The 22,527-nt window shown below is 44.1% G+C and overlaps 1 protein-coding gene across 1 annotated transcript in view; it reads left to right on the top strand.

The window, feature by feature from the left end:
• Arhgap42 (Rho GTPase activating protein 42) overlaps nt 1-22,527 on the top strand; it is a 237,266-nt gene that overhangs the window by 56,136 nt on the left and 158,603 nt on the right. The window contains exon 2 of the mRNA XM_051155902.1: nt 6,188-6,283. Coding sequence (XP_051011859.1) covers nt 6,188-6,283 — 96 coding nt within the window. The remainder of the gene's footprint in view (nt 1-6,187; nt 6,284-22,527) is intronic.

The following is a 22,527-nucleotide window of genomic DNA, read 5'->3' as shown; positions in this document are numbered from 1 at the left end:
TCTTTACTGATGCCTATAGAGTTCTCCCCCAGAGGGATTGACTGTACCTTCTGATTTTCCACCACTATCCAAAGACTGCAGACAGTGTGGAGGATGCTAGGAATGCTGGCATGGTTTCCTGGCTTCAATTTCTGTTTAAACTCTGATGTTAGCTTATGTGCCCTCGGGGAACAACTGCATCTTTTCTTTTTTCTTTTTCTTTTATCATCTATATATCTATTGGTCTGTCATTTTTCATCTATTATCTATTTATCTATCTATTATATATCTGTCATCTATCATCTATTATCTGTCTATCATCTATCTATCTATCTATCTTTTATTTATTTATTGAAGAAGAGCTGCATGCACAGCACACGTGCAGAGATTAGAGGACAATTTTCACATGTTGGCTCTCTCCTCCTACATGTGGGCTCCTTTACCCACTGTGCCACCAAGGTAGCCCATGCACACCTTTTCTGTAACTCGGGTTTTTCATCTGCAAAATGAAAATATTGCTATCTGATTCTTAATGGCTTCTGTGGTGATTACAGGGTTGATTTGTGCTAAGTGCTTTGAAAAGTACCAGCTGCTAAGTATGATTTGTCTAGTTGATGGTGTTAACCTTTTTAGGAAAATTTATTAATTACCTCTGAGGCAGTTAATTATAGCCTTGCAGCCTTCATTGCTTTGTGTTCTTTGTAGCAAGGCATCAGTACACCTGCCCAGTGTTGATTCCTCTTGCTTGTTTTTTTGAGACAGAGTCTAATGTATTCCATTAGACTGAAACTTGCTACATGGCTGAGGCTGATCTTGAACTCCTGATCCTCCTGGAGTTACCGCCTCCCAAGTGCTAGGGTTGTTAGGTTGAAAGGTGTGCAACACCAGGCCTTGCTTTTTTTCCTGTGTTTGTGTTCCCACTGCCGCATACTATCTGCCCTCTTCACAGTATATAGGGAAAGCAACGATATACGTCTGAGAATATGGCCCCTTGGAGTTCTGTTTAAACCTAATCCTGGAGAAGTTGCACTTAGGAAACATGGTTTATAACAGTGGACTGACAGTTTGCATGTGTTCCCATAGCAACATATCTCACCTCTATGGCTACCACATCATGGTAAATCCATTGGTGCTTCTGAGATGCAGGTAGACCTCGCCTCTTACGTCTTTGTGAAAGAGAAGCTGTAATTAAATATTTGCTTGGTGCTTTGAACTCCTCTTATGAAATGAAGTTTCAGTGTGTCATTAGTGTTATCTCTTTGTGGGTGGCACAGGTTATTATTGCTGATTAAAGCCCAAAGCCATGCCTTCCAAGATGAACAAAAGGAAAGACAATCCTCGCTTGTCTCTTGGGCAGTCACGTGGGAAGGAAGCAGTGTGTGTGTGGCACTGAAGGCATGTCCACTGTGGGTGACGTCACTCACTGGTACATGCGTGCTGTCTCTGCTCCTTTACCAGTCAGGGTAACTGCCCTGGCTCCAGCTCAGATGAACTTTCATGGTTTTCTTTAGATCTCTGTATCTGGGCTACATCCATTGCATGGCACAGTTCACACTCTCTCTTTTTAAATGAAATATTTACTTCTTTAGTTTTATAAGAATGTGCTACCTGAACGTATAGATGTGCACCATGTGTGTGCCTAGCACAAATGGAGGACAGAAAAACACATCAAATCCACTGGGACTGGAGCTACAGAGGGTAACTTTCAAGCCACCAAGTTGGTTCTGGGAACTAAATCCGAATTCTCTGTACAAGTGACAGTGCTCTTGACTGCTGAGCCATCTCTTCAGCCCACGGCTTTTACTCTTAATCTTTCTTTTCATATTTAACGGAAAAATTGACTTTCTGTAGTTTGTGATGATTTAAAATTTAACAATACATTTTAAATTAATTTTTTTGAGATACAATCTCCTGTAGCCCATGCTAGCCTTAAATTTTGTGCATAGCCAGCCATATCCTTGACTTTTTGATCTTCCCGAGTGTACATCCTGGGAGCTGGGATTACAGGTGGGTACCACCACATCTTGTTTATGGGTTGCTGAGGATGAGAAGCAGGCTTTTGTGGATGCTACACAAACACTCTACAACCAGGGCCACAGTGTTAGGCCTTTAGTTTTAAGCCAAGCTAATCTTAGGATGTGAGTCATCTTTCTTTAAGAGGTTTGAGGCTCTACTTTCATTTAGGGACTCCATCCAGACAACTCTGAGCTGTGTGTCTCTGATCCTGTCTTATAGGTTCGTTTTTAGTGTTCGGATTAAACTCGGAACCTTGAGCATGCTAAGTCTCATGGTTAAGCTACACCCCCAGCTTGTGTTATTTTCAAACTAATGAAGGGTGTTGGGTTTTCTAGTTCAGAAATGCACACCTAGTAGGAGATGGAACCAAGTTTAGGATGCATTCCCCATTTTGTATTGCTACCTGCTAATGCAAGCCCGTTGCCTTGATGACACTGTCATTTGGTCATTCGCCATAACCTTGGTAGTTTCAAGGTAAGACTAACTAGAAGTGAGATCCAAGACACAGACACACTGGCCGCTGACGGCATCCTATTCTAAACTCTCCCCTTTCATCTTAGGCTTGTCCTACAACCTGCTTCAAGGCTGGATTCTCATGTGTAATCCTGGCTGTTAGCTTCCAACAGTACTGTGAAAGGCTCATTGGTTGAGGGTCAGGGTGAGGGTCACAGTGAATCCAGTGTTGCAATAGACACTCACCTGCTACACAGAGACACAGAGTAATACTGCAGCTAGATTGCTTATTACCTCAAAGGGGAAACTTGAAACTGCTACCAAAGTCTTCTTGAGCCTTTTTGAGCACTCTCCAAGGACTGTGCTGTGCTATGCCACTGTGAGTACTGAATGTCTCCTTTCTCCTTTTCTGAGATGCTTGCCTTGGAAGCACTCAAAGTGTTGTCGGTGCTCTCCAGGTGCCAGGAGACTTTTTGATGCATTGTTTATCCTGCTTATTCATCACAGAAACCCGATAGGTGGACCGTAGCCTAGCAGATTGAGGTACAGATGCCACTGAAATTTCGCTCTAGATTCCTTTGCTCCCTGGCTTATGTGATGTCTGTCAAATGAATTCAGAGCCTACATACAGACCTAAGTGTAGGTTTTATATGAGCTCTTAAAGCTTCTGCTACAGATGTTCTTGGGCGAGGGGTACATTCCTAGCCAGGTGATTGACAGGCTCATTTGGCTTAGCTTTTCCAGGAGGGCTTAGTGGTAGTTTTCTTCTTTATCCAAAAGCCTCCAGTTAGGAAAAGCGCCCTTAGGACCTTTGTACCATCTTGTGTGTCATGTTTTCACTTATGGTTAGAAGTGTGACAAAAATCCCCCCTTTCAGCTCCTGCTTTTACTAGCAGCTGACTATGGTGCCGGGGCATTCACAAAGAGCCCAAGTCTACTTGCCTCTAACTGACTGCCTGGCACAGTCGCAGAAGTGACCCACACTGCAAACATCAGCCAACCTTCTTGCAGAGCCCAGGTTTGCAGGGCCAGGATAAGCAGGTGCTTTCTTGTTTGTAGGATAAGAACTCTTCTGTCACTTGCTGCAACTTGTGAAAGGACCGTATAGCTTTCAGTTTGCAGTTCAGGAGTCCATAGAGCTAAGAAGGAGTTTAGGGAGAAACGGAAGACTATACCCAGAGGTCCATATGACGTAAGTGTACAAGCAGCTTATCTGTGACTGTGGTAGACTCAGAAGGTCTCTTGCTGGTGGGAGGGAGGAAAAAGGAAGGACATTCACTGGAGAATCGCTGGTCTCCTTATCTGCTGGCATGGCACGACCCTCCCTTCTTTATAGTCTGTGTGGGATGCTGAAGTGAAGTTAAATTGAACGCTTCCCTCCTGTTTGAGCAAGAGCGCTCATGCACAGCATGGTTAGCACTGCCTAGGTATCATGGCCCCTTCTGTCTCTCTTCATCGTGTTTGGTATGGCTGTTACTGTGATTCTGAGCACCTTGGTAAATGAATGCTGCTGCACTGTACCCTTCTTTGGAAGGCCATCAACTCTACTACCCGTGTGAGCTAGACTGGATGACAGCAATGGCGCTGCTTACTGTCTTGTCTAACAGACACCAGGAGCAAACAAGCCTCCTCTCACCTTCCCAACAGAAGTCCTAAATTCCTGTTGTGCAGATTGGGAGAGTGAGCGAAGTACTGGGCATGCGGTGCAGTGGGGAAGTCCAGTTCGATATAAAGCCCTTGCTTTTCTTGTTGTCTAAGAATTCTCCAGGCAGCCCGCTCATCTTTATTCTTGAATTCCAACTATCCAGGAGTGAGATTTTGTAGCTGGCCCTGGAATTTTCTTCTGTTCTAAGAGGAGATGTCAACCTGTCAGGAATAGCTCTTTCTAAGACATGATTTTAAACAAACATACTAACAAACATTCCTCCCTAATATATTTAAAACAAGACATCAACAGATTTCTCCAATTTCTGAAGCTTGGGGCCTGTGAACTTTAGACATCCCTTCTGGGAATGTGGCAACAGGGCCAATCCTTTGTGTTAGAGACCTACTCACCCTCTGGAATGGGATCTTTGGTAATGGCTTCTTGGATTTAAGATTTCAGGAATGTTTCTGTCCTGAGCTATGCAGCCATAAATTACATCTAAGGAACCAGTACTTCTGACACCTGCTTACTGGTGAGGAAGACCTATTCAGGCTGAGCACAACAAAGTCAGGACTGTTGCAGCAAACAAGTGAGACCAACCTTAAGTCTGAGAGAAACAGTAGAGGTGCTGTTAGCAGGCTTAGGAGTCCTTTGGTAAAAAAACGTGACAAGGAGCGATGTGTACGGTAAGGGCAGAGACAGGTGCCAGGTGTGCTGAAGAAGCCAACAAGATGCTGAGGCTGGGGATTCCTCTCACTTCACAGGATCCTTGTTAACAGCAGACCTTAGAGACCCAGCAAGGGATGGAGAGAAAAAGGAAGGCTCTGGTAAAAGTTTGATTAAGGAGAACATCTTAGTCCCCGTAGATTGGGTCAAATGGGGACCTGTTAGCTTTGGTTTGTAACTAATGCAAGAATACTATTAAGTAGTATATATTTCATTTAATTTGTGGGGGAAACCCCCACATTTTCTTACTGGAAACATCTGCAGGAAAGTCAGCAGAGAAAGGTCAGCATGGCTCTGAGAGAGAAGAACTTGACAGTTTCCTTGATGTTGTACTGTGAAGTTTATTCTTTTAATTTCATTTGACACATTTGAGTGGATTTTAGGGACCGGTCCCTGTTGTTTTAAATCCTTTGCAGATCCAGGCATGGTGGCGCACACCTTTAATCCCAGCACTCAGGAGGCAGAAACGGGTGGATCTCTATGAGTTTGAGGCCAGCCTGGTCTACAAAGCAAGTCCAGGACAGCCAAGGCTACACAGAGAAACCCAAACACTCCCTCAGCCCCCCAAAAAAATTCCTTTGCTGATGTTAAATCATTTAATTCTGAAAATAAGTGGTTGTTACTCCATTTTTCTTTATAATAGCCAGAAACCAAGGCAGAGAGCAGTTCAGCAAGAAGCCCCAGGTTACATAGCAAGCCAGTGGAGGGAGGGGCTTGGCTTTCAGTCTAGGCAGCCTAGCTCAGGATAGAAATGCCTAATCATCCTGTCCCGCGGAGTCCAAGGTTGCTGCTTCCCAGAGGATTTACTTTGTGGGGGTGGGCCATGGAAGGTACTTTATTCTCACCACAGAAATAAAGGATAATTCCTTTTCTGACTTTAGACTCTGACCCTTGTTTGGCTTGAAGTCTGCCTGGGAGTACGTTTACACGGGTTTCCAATAAATCACAAGTTATCTGCAAATGGCCTTTTGCATCTTTCACCTTCTGCAGCCTAGCAGGTACTCTGCCGCGGAAAACACACTCCTACCTTTCTCGTAGTCCGTGGAGCTCTTCCTATCCGCCCTTCAGCTTCTCCCCACCCACACAAGCCGCCACTCTCACACTTTCAGTCTGCTTTCAAATACATGCCCCATTCATTTATGATGCGTGAGCCGCCATTCGCTGAGGAAGGTGTCCACACAGTCTACTGGTCCCACTGCTCTCCTGAAGCACCAGAGCCTCTGCAACCAGGCCAGTTCCAGACTTTAAAGCACGTGGTTGTTTAACTATTAAGTTTTGCTTCGATTTGCCAACCTCGCATTTTAAAACGGCCTTTCCTTTGAATTTCCATGGTACCTGGCCTGATGACAGTTCTCTTTTTCACCGCAGATCTATCCATGGCTGTACAGAAGTTTTCCCAGTCTCTGCAAGATTTCCAGTTTGAATGTATTGGAGATGCAGAAACTGATGATGAAATCAGTATTGGTGAGTACTGTAGGCCACAAGTTGACTGCAGGCTGGTGTCTCATTGAAACCACATAGATCCCCACACAGACCTGAATTATAAGTATGTGGAATAGCCCCTGACTTAAAGAAAACTGAAGGTGCGATTTTGACTTTCTGTGAAAATATAGTACAAATTGTTTCTAAATTGACTGTTTTTTTCTTTTTCTTTCTTTCTTTTTTTTTTTTTTTTACGGGATTTATTTATTTATTATTATGTATACATGTACACCTGCAGGCCAGAAGAGGACATCAGATCACATTATAGATGGCTGGGAGCCACCATGTGGTTGCTGGGAATTGAACTCAGGATGTCCAGAAGATTAGTCATTGCTCTTAACCTCTGAAGCATCTCTCCAGGCGACTGTGTTTTTTCCATAGGGAATTTACTTGATCATTCCAACTCAGGTCAGCTCTTTGAGACAACACAGATAGCAGTTTTCGTTTGTCGCTGCCTTCAGACACAGACTGGGCATGCACTCAGTGTGTCTGCAGAGGATTTAAGAGCTATTTATCTTTTTTTTCTTAAGTTAATACTAAATTCTTTGCTAACCGTTTGTTTAGAAAGAAGACAAAACATGTTTAGTCATGATGTGTTGAACTAGTGTTCTAACAGACTGTGGTTCAACTAGTCTTAGGCAGAAAGCACATTTCTTTTTTGGAAAAATTTCGAGACCAGGTCTCATGCATTGATTTCCTTCAACTTACTAGGTAGGCAAGGCGAATTTAAACTCCTGGTTTATATGGTGTTGGGATGAGACTCAGGGCTTTATGCATGCTAGACAAGGCAGTGCTTACTTAGCTAGCTGTATGTTTAGGCATGTGAGACTTTCTGAGGGGGATCGTGAGTATGGCTGGTATCTGGGGTCATAGATGGCTCTTCTCACCTCAATCTGGGTTGGAAAGTGGTCACTTATGCCTGTTGGGGAGTCTGTAGGAAGTAAGGAGAAACCTGCTTGCTATGGGAACAGCAGGTAACATGTGCCCTTCCTCTTTCATCCTCGAGATGAATGGGGAAGATGAGCGCGAATGGTCAGGTACCGTCATCACCTGGAACTGTAGTATCGTTTTGCTTGTCACATTGTTTGACACTGGAGATCATAAGCCCAGGCCTTCCATAGGCTTAGTGTATGCTGTTCCATTTGTTTGACACATCTTGACATCTGTGTTAGAAATCTATATGGCTTCCAACACAGCCAGGTAAAGCCTAGATTATATTACTAAGATAATAACACATCAGCGCCATTATTTAAAAAAATAATACTCAAGTATTGCATCGTTTTTATATAGTTCTGTGAAGACAAAGGCCAGGCCCCTTATTTACATCTTGGCATTTGATTTAGGCTCATCTCATGAGAGACAGTCTTCTGGAGAGATGATTTAAGAAGGTTTCATTTTTCTGTATTCCTATTAGAATGAAGCATGCAATTAGTGTTTTTTCCCCCCTTGGCAAAGGGTTATGCAAGTAATTCTGAGTTTGTACAGGCACCATTTTTAATGGTTTGGTGACTTTCTGCCATCAGGTTCATACACATGGATATATGGAAATACATAAAGCAATGTCTGGAGTACATCGAGGCTGCTCCAGACTGACCTCTCACCTATGAGTGCTAAGAGTGCAGGCCACAGCTATCTGTGTAGTCTTCAGCTTTCCCAAAAGCTTTTGATGTAAGGTTTCTCTTGTAGTCACACTTGAAGAATGTGGGTGCCGAGGAGGAGGCAGGGTTTTAGGCACACGCTCTGTAGTCTTCCAAGCAGGCGTTAGGTAATTTCCCAGGATCCATCTCTCATCTGTTTGACTCTTTCCAGTATGACTCCATGAGCACTGTTGTGTTCTGTTTGCTTGTAGATTAGATCTGAAAGGTATGGATTACCCAGTAGGTGAAGGCTTACTGTGAGTTGCCAACATTTAACTGTGTTCTAATGTTGTAAGGGTTTTGTGGCATGAGACAGTAGCCTAGAGATGAAGTGACAGTAATGAGGGGTAGATGTGGCTTGCTATTTTACATCAAGAGACTTCAGGACTATGCACAAACTATTTTATTTCATCTTTGTGTGTTTGTGCTACTGACGATGGAACCCAGGGACTTTCACTGAATTTTACCACTGATCTACATTTCCAGTCCTGAGTAAAATGGTTTCTTATGAACAGAGATTATTTCTATAACCACTAATAAGCACTAATATAAAAATATAGTAAATTCACTTATGCTAACCACCCAATGTTTATATCCTAATGCAGCCTCCAAATGCAGTGTAAGGACTTTACAATCAATCACATGGCAATAGAATACTTTGACTAATCTCTGCTGATGTGAGAATTTTGAGAACAGAGGGTGATGCCTATGCCAGGCTAACGTGTGAGGCTGTTGGGTGGACAGTGCGGTGCTCTTGCACATCCTCAGGAGCTCTAGTTCTGCCAGGGAAGGCACACCACTTCCTGTCCTAACCCTAACTCACGGAGGATCCAGTTCAAGTTTCTTCTTTCTTTCTCCAATTCAATGAAAAAGGAGTAAAACAGAGATGGAGCTGTGTGTAGTGGTTCACCCCTTTAGCCCCAGCACTTAGAAGGAAGCAGAGGCTGCTGAATCTCTATGGATTTGAAGTCATTCTGATCTACACAGTGAGTTCCAAGACAGGCCCTATCTCAAAATAAAACAACAAAATGAGATGGGGAGGGGAGCAGATGAGAGAGAGACAGAGACAGAGAGACAGAGAGAGAGAGACAGAGAGAGACAGAGACACAGAGACAGAGACAGAGAGACATAGACAGACAGACAGGGAGAGAGAGAGAGAGAGAGAGAGAGAGAGAGAGAGAGAGAGAGAGAGAGAGAGAGAGAGAGAGAGAGAGAGAGGGAGGGAGGAAGAAGGAGGAGGAGGAGCAAGCTATGATTAGTCCATGCATTGACTAATGGCCAAGACAGCTTCAGCCAAAATAGTTTTGAGACTTACTGATGACATAACTGTAAAATCTGATGATTTAACAACAGAAAAGATCTCTCATAAGGAAGCAATGTGAGTGCAAAGTGATGGGTAAAGTCACGTCAGTGCAGGCTTCCTGTATGTAAAGATGGGGGCAGGGGAAGCAGGACACAGGATGATGGGTAAGAAGCATGAGGCTCATGTGCCTCCAGTGGAGGGAGGTGAAGTCCACACCCTAAGCAAGGAAAAGGAGCTGGCTTTACAAGGCAGTCTAGCTGTGTAAAGTAATCTGTGAAAGCTATTCTGCGGAGTCTGCTCAGAAAAGATGCCAGCAGTCAGGCAGCAAATCACTCCTACTCCTGAGCTATCCACTTCTGCCCACACCCACCCATGCCTTTTGGACTTTGTTTTTTAACTGCTGTTTGCTAGGGTGACTTACTTTGGAACTAAAAAAAGTGGAATTATTCATCCAGGACCCAGTGGATTATTCTTAGGGGTACTCATGTGCTCATAGAACATTCTGTTATGTGTCCATTGCCTCCTAGCTAACGCTGCTAGAGGCCATTGCTTCTCTACACTAAGGGTAGGTGAGCTCTGCGCTTCTGCTTGCACACAGTGGCCTGCCTGCTGCATATAGTCCTGGATGAGTGGAAGCAGCTTGCTGAGCCCATCCATTAACCATCCAACGGCTGCTGGGTGGCTTGCTTTGTGTACCACTTTGGAACTTTGAACTAAGAAGACTGAGTTAGGCATCTGGAGGGTAGAAATTGAAATTGGTGGGGCTGGAGAGATGGCTCCGTGGTTAAGGGCACTGGTTGCTCTTCCAGAGGACCTGGGTTCAATTGCCAAAAACAACATGGTGGATCACGACCATCTATTATGGGACCTGATGTTCTTTTCTGTCATGCAATCGCACATGCAAATGGAGCAGTCATCTGCATAAATTACATAAATAAATAAATTTTTTAAAAATTGAAATTGGTGATGGTGGGAGGTGTCAACGCTTCTCTCAAATGCTATATTTATAGGGTAGATTAGAAAAAAGCACACAGTTATTTTGCTATGATCTATTGCTATGCGGTACTATTTTCCAATGCAAAAACCTTATCATTGCACAGGTATTCCTGTAACCCACACATGCTGGAATTGACTGTGTTCCAATAAGGGTTATAAACACATCTTTAAGCCTAGTGGAAACATTCTCATTCTATTGAAAACTCTGTTTACAGTGACTCAGTTTAAATATGTGAAAGTGTGAAGATATTACTGTAGGCCGACCTACTAGACGGGTAGTCTTATGAAGTTAACGTGGGACTTGAGAGCACAGGATAATTAAGGCTGTGTGTCTTCATATAATACTGTAGAATTTAGTCCTTTCGCACTAATGGTGGAACATGAAAGCACTCTCATTTATTCTTCTACTTAGTGCCTATAATTTGAAATACATTTCAATATTTTTGTGTATGTGATGCATGTATGTGTTTGTATGTTTGAATGTAGGGGTGTGTGTGTGTGTGTGCACGCGCGCGCACACACACACACACACACACACACACGCTCACAGCTGGCCTGTAGCCTCTAAGGATTCTCCTGTCTTGGCCTCTCATTTGAAGGCAGTGCTCTGGGATTCTAAGTGCGCAGCACTAGGCTGCATTTTCACATGGGCTGTCCTCCCTTAAGCTCACATCCTCACCCTTGAGTAGTGAGTGCTGTGTCCACTGAGCCATTTCTCCGGCCCTTGAAATAATTCCTAAACCCCAATCTCTCTGTATATTTAAAAAGTCAGTCTAGACTTTAAAGAAATTCAGGTATTTTTAGTCAAGCCAAGGTACTGCCAGTACAGTGTTAGGCCTTAATAGGAGACAATGTTTATTTGTTCTGAGCAATCCTGGAAGTCATCTGACAGTGCAAATGCAGATGTGCATAAACAGCTTGGGTAAGCCTGCAGTGTCCTTTGGACAACTCTCAGAGACTCTCAGGAAAGTCTGGGAAGATGTAAGATTTATATTCAAAAGTTAAACATTTACCAAGAGGGAGAGTCAGTTTGCTGGTAAATATTTTTGGTGAGGACGTCATTCATTTAGACACACCTAAACAGAGCATTCTTGTGTTGGAGATAGGTAAAGCACGGCCACCTGCCAACTAAGGTTAGAGCACTAAACCCTTAGTGGGGAAAGGAGCCGAGCAGTTGGGTGACTCAGAGCAGACTCTGGTTTTGCACATCTAATTGTTTCTGACCTGATCAGTGCATTCCTGTTCCTGTGTTTAATTCCATTTTGAACACAGATATGTGCACATAATAAGGAGGGTCACTATTGTCTCCTACTTGTTTAGAATGAAGTGCTCGTTGCCTTTAGAACAAGTTACCCCTTGCAATACAAGTACACACTGTGCCATAATGGAGGAGCTAGCTTGAACCTGAGCCAAGTTTTGTTATATGTAGCATTGTCTGGGGTGGTCCTATGGCTTGGTTCTTTCTCTTCTGTCATCGGGAGACTATACTGAAAAATGAGGCTACATGTAGGCAACTTTCATTTTCTTTCAGAGTCCAACGCTATGGAGTTGGGTCCCAAGGGTTGAACTTGTACGCTCAGGCTCGGGAGGCAAAGGGCTTTACCTGCTGAGTCTTCTCCTTGCCTCTCCTTTTGTCAGAGACAGGGTCTCATGAAGCACAGGCTAGTCTTGAGGTCGCTGTGTGGCTGAAAATGACCGTGACATCCGGATCTGCCTGCCTGCACTTCCCAAGTATAGAGAGTACAGGTGTGGACTGCCACGCCCAGCTAAATGGGTGTGCTTAAGTCTGCATGCTTTGTCCAAGTATAAATGTGTTGTTTGATAATCTCTTTAGGGCCAAAGGCCCTATGTGGTACAGCAGTGAAGCAATTCTGCTATGAGCTGTAGTGAGGCTGGTGCCTGATGGATCACTGAAGACTGGTCTGAGGTATCATTGAAGACTGACCCAAGGGATCACTGAAGACTGGCCGGAGGGGGTCAAGTGAAGACATTTCTCAGCAAGGCAGTTAGAAAAGGCTCAGTTTCCTTGTGTTGTACAAATAGGGTGGGAGGCCTGACCAGCAGCTTGCTCTGTATTGCGAGGGGTTGAAACACTTTGTGATAGAGAGCTGCCCTGACAAGATGTGATGGAGATTGATTTGCATTCAGAATTTTAAAGTACCAAGATAGGAAACATGTTTTCTTCAAGGCTGACAAATACAAATAGTCAAAAACACTAAGAAAGTAAAATTTATGTAATTCCTGATTGTGTCATGGTTATTCTTGCTATAGGTAGTTTATTGTATGTATGTGGAATAATATAAATGTATATGTAAAAAAAATAAACTCTAAGAGGCGTGTGCTGGGGACATGGCTCAGCAGCTAAAGTTCGTGCCACACAAACAAGACCAGAGTTCCAATGCCCAGACCCCATAGAAATGCAGTGGACATGGTGGCTGCCCGAAATTCCGGCCTCTGAGGGTGCAGAGAGGGGGTCCCCAGAGGAAGCTGGCTAGGGAGACTCACCATACCCGAGCCCTGGAGTCAACTGAGAAACCCTGCTTCAAAGAATAAAGAGGCCTGTAGGAGCATTCCCAACATTAACTGTGGGCCTTGCACATGCAGACATACACGCTTGCAGGAGCATGTGCACACATACATGAGAACACACTGCGTGCACATACAGATGAAGAAAAAGAAAATAACTGAACTATTATACATTCAGAATCTCTTCTACTTAAGAACCCACTTTTTTCTTCAAAATAAACTAGTGATTACGTTATTGAAAGCACTTCTGTAAATATTTTCTTCAGTTGGCTACCAGCTTCAAAAACCCACCCACACATCAGCACTCATACAATTGCTTTCTGGGGTTAAAGGATATCAAGTGGAGCTGTTTGTAGCAGGGAACTTTCCTTGGCCAGGTTTTGACCCTGCTAAGTGCTGATTTGAGGTCTCTTTTTAAAAAGTGTCATAAACCCAAGACAACAGTACTTTCAGCCACAGTTTTCAAAAGAGAAAACTCTGATATTGTATTGAATTCAAGGAAAAAGATTTCCTACTCATTTGCTGGTTCAGAAGACAATCCATGAGGTTTTACAAACCATCATTACAGCCCACTTAAGTGTGGCTGTGTGAACCAGGAAGTCTCCCTGAAGGTGGACTGGTTCCAAAAGCCTGGATTGTTTATACAAATAACATTTTCTTTTGAACTCTGTGGAGGAAACATATTTTACTCTTTAATAGGTCTCAGTTGGACAATTGAATTATTGTTTTCCATTTCTCCTTTCTTTAAAAACCACCCTTATTTTTATACCCTAACAGAACCACCCACAAATAGGGCTGGAAATAGCTGAGTACGGCTTAGAAGGGATTGTAAGGTAGTGAGAGCATGCTACTTGAGAAAGATCATACCCTCTGATTTATATTTTATTTATTTTGTTTTACCATAATTGGTTTATTTTTTAGCATAGACTAGCCTGCAGCTCACTGTGTGGGCAAGGATGGCCTTGACGTTCCAGTCCTCTCAAGGGCTTGGTTCACAGGTGTGTCCCAGGCCCATCTGTATTAAACAACAAAACAAAAATAATTCTAGAGTTATTTGAAAAATTTAAAAAATTAGTTCATTTTCCTTAATTTCAAGGTGGAATGAAAGAAAAACACCAGGAAAGCTTGCAGTGTCACCTGTCTGAATAAAAGGTGTTTTGTTGTTGTTTTCCTTTGTTTGTTGGTTTTGCTATTGATGTGCGGGAGTTCCCTGAAACCATGTTTCCTTTTGTGGTCTTACTCTATTGAAAGTGGTTGCATTTTATTCTTTGGCTGTTTCCTCTACCTGTTTCAAGGAATTAAGTTCAACTCTCGTTTCTACACCTTCTCAGAGCTGTTTATAACTGATGATTAATAGTTGTTGAATGACTAGCCGCCCTGTCCTGCCTCTGAAACTTTCTGAGAAATAAGCCACTTAAAGATAGGTAAACATAATTTTTAGAGTCAGTCACACTGAAAGCTCAGCCACGTGGGCATGGTGGCACATTCAATGAGCCTAGCTACTTTGGCAGCTGAGACACAAGGATTGTGAGTTCAAGACTAGCTTGGGTAACCCAGTGGGACCCTTTCTCAAATTTAGATATATCTAACATGATTTTTTAGGTATGGGATTCTAAATTTGGGGAAGTAGCCCATGCTTATGAAGGTACCCAAACTGTTAGAAACATGTGTGTTTCCTAATGTTTGTAAAAATGAAGACAAACTTCAAAGTAGATTGAAGATGGGTTACTGGTTTTTTTTGTTTGTTTGTTTGTTTGTTTTTTATGGACTACTTGTTCTATTTTAAGCTTTGTGCATCCCCTTGGGAACAGGGCCATGGAGGGTAATCCAAGCATTTTCCCTTATGCACTGCGTCAACTCAAAGGTAAGATGGCTATACCCCTTGCCTGACAGCACATGGATTTAAGAAGGCCTGTTTTAGATGGGTAGCAAAGAACCAAAAGGACTGTCATCTATCCTTAGAAACATCAATATCTCAAAAATAACCTCAGCAAAAAACCCAAAAAGATCAGAGCACAAGATAAATGCAGGGGTCAGCTAAAATGTAGAATGCAGCAACGTACAGTGTGTGCAAACTCTGGGGGATACAAACTCATCTCCTCTAAGGTACACTTTAACCCAAACAAATATTGTGATGATTTCTTGGCCTTGAACAGGGAGTCAAAACGTTGGGTGTCCTGACCTGCCCAAACTGCTTGAAGCATGGCCACTGTGGCAGCCAGGACTTACTGGGGACAATAATAAGACGGTTGTTTCCCTGTCTTCTCTCAGAGCAAGATACCAAAGCCAGACTATTAGCGTCAGAAACCTGCTTTGTAGCTTTCTCTCTCCACTCTGAGACTTGCCTGTGCTTGCATTTCCTGTCTGTGAAAGTCATTATTCATAAGAACCTAAAAGGCAGCCAGGATGGAAGCTCCCTCAGAGGCCTGGCCCATTTATACTTATATTGTCATTGGGGGAAAACAACAGTAAAAGTTACCGTGAAATCAGAGTTCCATTGAGTGTGTCAAATGCTATAGGAGCGACTTACGGTGTGCTGAGAGCATATTCAAGACAGGCAGAGCAGTCCTGGCAGGGTGGGCGGGAACCTGAAGGAAGCCGTCTCTGACACAGCACTGTTTAAGTGCTAGGTGAAGAGGGAAACCATCTTTGATCTTTGGAATGGAAGAAGTGGTGGTTATAGTAACTGCTTTTATATATCAATGATTAAAATACCAGATGGAAACAATTTATGGGGAACAGGACTTATTGTAGCTCACAGATTGAGCGGGTTTCAGTCTGGCTGCCAGGGAAGGTATTGTGGATGAAGGTCATGGCAGTGGGAGCGTGTGGCACCGGCTTCTCACATCATGATGGACCATGAAGCTGAGAGAGGCTCAGGAACCAAGGGCTGGGCTATAACCCTTAAAGACTGCCCTCTGGTTCTCTACTAGGAGTCCCATGGCCGCCCTAAGTTGGTCCACGAGCTGAGGAGCAAACATTCAGACCAAGAGCTTGTAGGGGACTTTTCAGATTCAAACTGTAGCAAGGATCCCGAGGTGGGAAGGAGAAGGGCAAGGAAAAATGGTGTGTGCAGGGTCTGGGAAGGCAATTTTTACCGAAAGCCACTGAAGCCACTGCAAAGCACTAATCAGAGAGGTCATGTGATCGTGTTTGTATTTCCTGAGGGTAGTGTGGCATGCAGCCTTATGGGAAATTTAAGAAGGCTGTTGCATGCTAGCTAGCTTTTCTCACGTTTTACTTGGCTGTTCTCTGCGTGCAGGTCCAGAAGACAATTGGCTGTGAGAGGCTGAGTCAAAAGTGCAAGCTGTCAATACCCAGCTGTATTAACTCACATTACCAGGGAGAGTTACCTCAAGAAGCTCTGGGTTGTGTGTGTGACTAGAGTGGTCTTAGGAAATGGAAGGCACATGGTTTGCTTAGAACTCTAAAACCTTTCAGATTTTTGCCTAATAACAGAGGCATGTATTGCTTTGTTTTTAATTGATGTGTATGTGTGTGTCCATACACATGTATTCAAGTGTCCTCAGAGACTAGAAGAGTCTGTTGAATTTCTTGGAGCTGGATTAGAGGCAGTGTGAACCACCCGACTCGGGTGCTAGGAAACAATGTCCAATCCTAACAGCATCAAGAGCCCTTGACCTCCGAGCTGTTGGTTCCAGCATCCAAGACAAAGACTTTTCAGCAAGTGGAGGTCTGCATAGGAGACAGGTGCAGTCTGCATTTCTGTTGTAAGAGTTTCTCAAAGATTTGCCTGTTTTTACTGATGTCTTTCTCATCCTCTCGTGAAGTCTAACTTCACTGCTGCTGATGCTAATGAGCTCTGCACCAGCTCTTAATAAAACTGTCCAAGGCGGTGTTACACCACAGCTGCTTGCTTGTGGAATAGCTTATGCACTTCTGTCTGGGAAGTTATGTGTTGTTAGAGTTTTCTAGTTGTTACTCCCTTTCTTCCTCTATGGTCATGGAGATAGTGAGATGGGGCTTCGCATGCGCGTACTGCTTTTGTTTGTGTGTGAGTAGGAAATATTTCTCACAGGAATGTTGCTATGGAGTCACGGAATCCCAATGTTAGTTTATCAAGGAGGGAAGAGGGCCTGGTGAGGCCAACAGCAGCTCTCTGTCCCTCTCCTTTGGATTTAGAAGTACAGTGTTCTTCTTAACTTACAGTTTTAGGCCCCTGGGTCATGAGCACAGACTGTAAGCTTACTTGCTACGCATTCAGTAGATACATATGGAGCTTGGATGGATTTGGAGGTCTGATTCGGAAGCTGAAGAAGCATCAGTGTGTAAAGCGTATAAAGTGGGAGATGTTGGCAAACATATGGAGAATCCTGCAAGCCACGAAAGTGAAAATGACTAGGGTTAGTCAGCTGTGCAGAGGGAGAAAGGAGAGCCCAGTTCACTAACAGACCTAAAATGTAAGGCCTGGACAGACAGCTGTCTAGGCTACGTGACCAGTAAGTAGGAGGAGTGGTTTGGAGCAGCAAGGATACAGTTGAGGCTGGCTTTGCTTGGGCTGTGGAGAAGAGCTTTGAGGTGATGCTTGGGACTTGGAACTCAACTGAAGGTATTCTTCCCTACAGAGGTGTACGGATGAATGCTAAAAAGAAGTGTCAATAACAGAAGTTGAAATGATCTTTACAAATCTTACCAAAGGGCTGAGGATTTTTAGCTCAGCTGGCATAGTGCTTGCCTAACTTGCACAAAATCCTTAGTTCAGCCCCCAACACATCCTAAAGAAAGCAAGATGGCAGGCTGTATGAGGCCTAGTCCTGGTGAAAACCAGCTTAGTATACTGTACAGTGTTTACTACTTAAATGTAGTTTGAACCTTTTGTCCTTCACACAAAACTTCCCTTTTATTTTATCTACAGTCTCAGAAATTTCCAGAGTACCTTTCACCAGAATAAACTGAGCAGTCTGTGCCTCAAGATTAGGGGTCTCCAAGCCTTGAGTTTCATCTCGATCCTTGGAGTCTGACACAGCTGTGAGAGGCTGTTACCAGGTACTAGGTCTATAACCAGCCACCTATATTCTCTGTACTTTAAAAGAAATAAAAAAGAGAAATGGTAGAGGGGAGATGGATTTATTATATTTTGTCCAGATCCTGAAAGGTATCTAATCCCCCCAAACCCTGCAGCCATCCTGTGATGGAGAGAAAGGCATGAGCCAAAGGCTAGAAAACGTGTACATTTAGCTGTGAGACAGACCAGTTGTCTCTTCCTGGGGAACAGGGCACCTGGCTCTTTTGGCTTTTTGTTACAAAAGCTGTGTTTTGTTCAAGTTGGAGCCAAGGGAAATGGAAATTAAAGGCCTCTCTCCCTTTTATTCTTGAGATGAGGGTCTTCCTATGCCAATCTGGCTGGCCTAAAACTTGCCAGTGGATGAGGCTGGCCTTTAACCTGTAGACAAGATTTGCCCATTTATGAAAGAGAAAGAAAACGTCTTGAGTTTTGTGGGATGCCTATGACCCTACCCATCCCTGGCCTGGCAGATCATCTTTGTCCATTATTTTGAGATCAATCCATTAAATTAACCAAACGGTGGTGGACTGATGACACAGGGAGGGCACAGTGTCTCTCCGGAATATCTCTGGTGGCTTCAGCCCCGGATCACAATGACATGACCCATAATTTAATCAATCATGTTGGTCATGGACACAGCGATTTGGTGGTGATCGGGTTGGGGGTGGCACAAGATGTGCTTTTTGTGGCTACACTAGTAGTGTGACCAATGCTGTACAGGTCGTATGCTTAGAGGGAACTCTGGCTGTTTTCACTTGAAGCCTGAGAAAGGGTTTTCTTTGAGGCATGCCCCTAGAAGAAATAAGAGATGTGGCTGCTCTGAAAATTTCCCAGGACCGTAAAAAACAAAAGCAGCCTTTCAAATTGAAATGATACAAAGGCACGGTTTGTACTGGATTTGGATTGAGTGGAGTGCTGCAGATAAAATGTGAACAAAACCAGAGAAGGTAGTGGTGGCTGGGGACACCAAGAGCTAGCCAATTGAGGAGATAATTTGATTTGGGTCCCAATACTTAGGGGAGATGCAGGTTTGGCATAAAGAAGAGAAATGTGGGATATGAGGATGTTTAATAGTTTCAAAGTAAAAAGATCAAGGCTAGAAATTATGGCACCCTGTATTGATCTATGGAACAAGGTGCTTATGGCCATGTCACGGAGGCCACACATATTGCTCATTGTATGAAATTTGTAGTTTATTTACCTCTCAGACATTCTGAGCTGTAAAGTGACAAAGTCAAAGGATCCTTATAAGGACACTAATATGGTCACATGCTGGGGATTGAGGACTAGTGCTTTGCATGTGGGGCAATTGCTCCAGCTACAACCTGCTACTCACTGATGATTGCTTACGGCTTCTGAGCTTAAAATGGGTTAGTGTCCCAGATGCTCATGGGAGACGTTTTTTGAGTATGGGCTGAGAAGAGTAGAGGAGAGAGAATGGATGTATAGAGGGAAGAAGAGAAGATAACCCTTCAGTCGAGTTGTGGACAGCGAATTATAACCACGTAAGTGTTTAGATGGCACGGGGGCATGTGGGTGGAACATTAACCGTGAACTCAGTTTTGATACACATCGTTTGACATCCCCAGGCCAGCAATTTGACTTGTTAAACTTAGGATAATGACTTGGCAAGATGGGGTTACTCCTGGAATAGTGGGCAAGTGTCTACATTTCAGGGGAGCTAAGCGGAGCCAAAGAGTTTAACTGTGGATATTGTCAGTTCTGTGCCTGTGGAGGTTGTTAAGCTGGTGTAGCTCAGTTTACCCACCTGACAAATGCATAGAGCCCAGACAGGTTTGTGTGTTTTACAGGTGACTTTCTCATGAGGTATAGTAAGCATTGTAGAGTTTTACACAGTGCTATGTATGGCTTGAGGCAAGTAAATCCCCTCTGTCCACCCATGTCTTTGTGTCTTCTTTTGTTCCCCCTACACCCTTTGGAGGGCAGGCTGCTTTGTGATAGTATGTAGTATATAGTTAGTGTTAAGTGCTACCCAGGCACAGCCAAGAGTTGCCCGAGAAAGGGACAGGTCTCAAGTGAGGGATTGCCCAGGCCAGATGGATCTGTTGGCATGTCTCTGGAGATTTTCTTGATAATCCGTATAGGGGGGCTCAGTCCACAGTGGGTGCAACCAGTCCTTGTGCAGGTGGTCCTGGGCTGTATAAGGAAACCGAGCTGTGCATTAGCCTGACAGAACCAGCAAGCAGCAAGCCTTCCTCTGTGGAGTCTGTGTCAATTTCCTGCTTGAGCCTTGCCTTGACTTCCTTCAGTAACTGACCAAACCATTTTCTCCCTCTGAGGGTGCTTTTCCTTGGGATGTTTCACCCAGCAACAGAGAGGAAAGGAGGGCACTGTGTGAAGAGGGAGAAGTGATGGTGAAAAGAGGGGAAAGGGGGAGGGGAGGGGGAGAAACAGGAAAGCAGGGCTTGTGGTGGGAGGAGAAGCTCAAAGTGTGGGTTGTCTGCTCCAGAGTGGAAGGGCCAGAGGTGGAAGAATGGACAGTGCTGACCAGGACTCGCTGATGTCTCTCTGAGGAGCAGGAAGCCAGGGCATCTGGAGGGAATGAAGGGAATTTTGGGTTGGGTTCTTGAGAAGGAACATTCTTTTGAGATAGTCACTGTGGGAAATAAGAGTTGGAGTAAACGAGGGTTGAATAAAAGGATTGCCGGAAACACAACCAGAAGGGGTTAGGCAGCTTGAACTCTTAGCATCCTTGTGGCTCACAGCCAAGAGGTCACAGCGGTTGGGAGGTTTGGAACAGTGGAGCTGGGCAGGGAAGAGGATATTGAGGCTTGCAGAGGGCATCCTAGGAGAACAGGGTGCAGAGGAGTTTGAATGTGATCGTTGCTAGGTGGGAGGTCAGTTCTGAGGGCAGCAAGCCTGGAGGGGGTTATTGCTATGTGTTAAGTGGGTGGTTGCCATCAACACATTCCAGATGGGTCCCCTGAGGTTGGGAGCTTGGTGACCAATCACCTTCTGAACATGCTCTGGGAATGTTGCTTTTAAAGATGACAGTTCGCTCTTGTAACCTGGCAGGGTGGCAAGCTGGCAGTGTTGTCCCCACAGCTTTGCAGTCATGGTTGCCTGGAAGAGGTTGGACTCCATCAAGTTAAATATCTACTCATTTACTCATTCTTTCTGTGGCTATGGGCTAAGCTGGCCCACTGGCCGAGCTTTCTTTTCTTTCTCCTCTATGAAATGAATCGAATGCTTCATAGTACATGTGGACCTTAAATTAGTTGGTGTAACACTGCAAACAAGGCAGTAAGCTCCGCTAAGTTCTTGAGTTTTGTCAGCATCTTACTGCGTGCTTGGAAAGAAAACAAAGTCTGTGACTTGTGCATGTATATGCACAATGCTGGGCAAGATCACCTGATGGGCTTCTGAAGCTGTCAGAAGAATCTCATGTAAAGTGTGTGATGATGCCTAGGGAAAGCTCGGCTGAAACGACCGCTAATTCTGTGGCATTGAGGGCTACTCTTTATATTTCTACATATGCATTTGCTAACATTTGTTTTTTTGTATAACACACATTTAATAAATATTTATATAAGCCTAACACACACACACACACACACACACACACACACACACACACACCCCTAAACTTTCAAACATACTTCTCTCACTTTTGGGCATTTTCTTTTTTCTAATATTTATTCATTTTATCTTATGTATTTGGGTGTTTTGCCCACATGTATGTATGTACATGCACCAAGGAAGTCCAGTGCCTGTGGGGGCTGAAGGGGATGCTAGAGTCTTTGGAGCTGGAGTTCCAGGAGGTTGTGAGCTGCCTCAGGGGCACTGGGAACAAAATCCAAGTCCTCTGCAAGAACAGCCATGCTCTTATTTACTGAGTCATCTCTGCGGCCCGCTTGGTACTTTCAAAGTTGGGGCTTATTAAAAAGGCTCTTTGTGCAATCGGAGAGTTTACTAAGGGCAAAACCCATTAAGTATATAGCATAGCGTTATTATTTCTGGACACCCATTGTCATACTTCTCCTTGGAGGAAAGACACTTTCCTAAATTTTTATAAATAATATTGATAATAAGGAGCAGTAACAGCACCCCCCCCCCCGAGATAGTCTCATATGCCCCCAAACTCACTGAAGATAACTTCTCTGCTCCTTCCACCTTTGGGATGCCAGGCATGTACCACCAGGCTGGCTTTCTGCTGTTCTGGGTATGCGTAGGTGGGGGTGGAATCCAGGGCTAATGTATGCTAGAAAGGACTGCCCCAACTGAGCTGCATCTCCAGACCATAGTAGGGTCCCTCTAAAGGTCAAGTCTCTACCTTTTTTATTTATTTTTTCTCTTGAGCCCAGATGTTATTGGTAGTGAGTGTAAGAGAAACTGGACCAAGTGTCAAGTTAGGCCAGAAAAGACTGAACGGTGCAAGACTTGGCCATAAATTACAGTCCAGATGTACAGTGGCAGGCATGGTTAGGATGCACACTGATAGGTCTGTTTAATGATGGTATAGGTGCTTGAGAACCTCAGAGATGACAGAGCCTAAGTGATGAGGAAAGCAGTAGGGAGTTTAGAAATATACTGGTCCACAGGCTGTACTTCCTGAAAGATGCCTGAGAAGTACGGGCAAAAGCGATGAACGGAACGCTGATAACCAGGGACTCCAAGTGAGGACTCCTTGGTGGATCCTGTTTGGAGTCTGGGTTTTGAACTGAGCACAGCTGGGACCAAGTGATTATAAAAGCCAAGTCCTAAGATGGAGACCAGG

This window comes from Acomys russatus, chromosome 14 (assembly GCF_903995435.1).
Source record: "Acomys russatus chromosome 14, mAcoRus1.1, whole genome shotgun sequence".
Taxonomy (NCBI): domain Eukaryota; kingdom Metazoa; phylum Chordata; class Mammalia; order Rodentia; family Muridae; genus Acomys; species Acomys russatus.
Note: the sequence above shows the minus strand (reverse complement) of the source record. Positions and strands in the feature narration are given on the sequence as shown.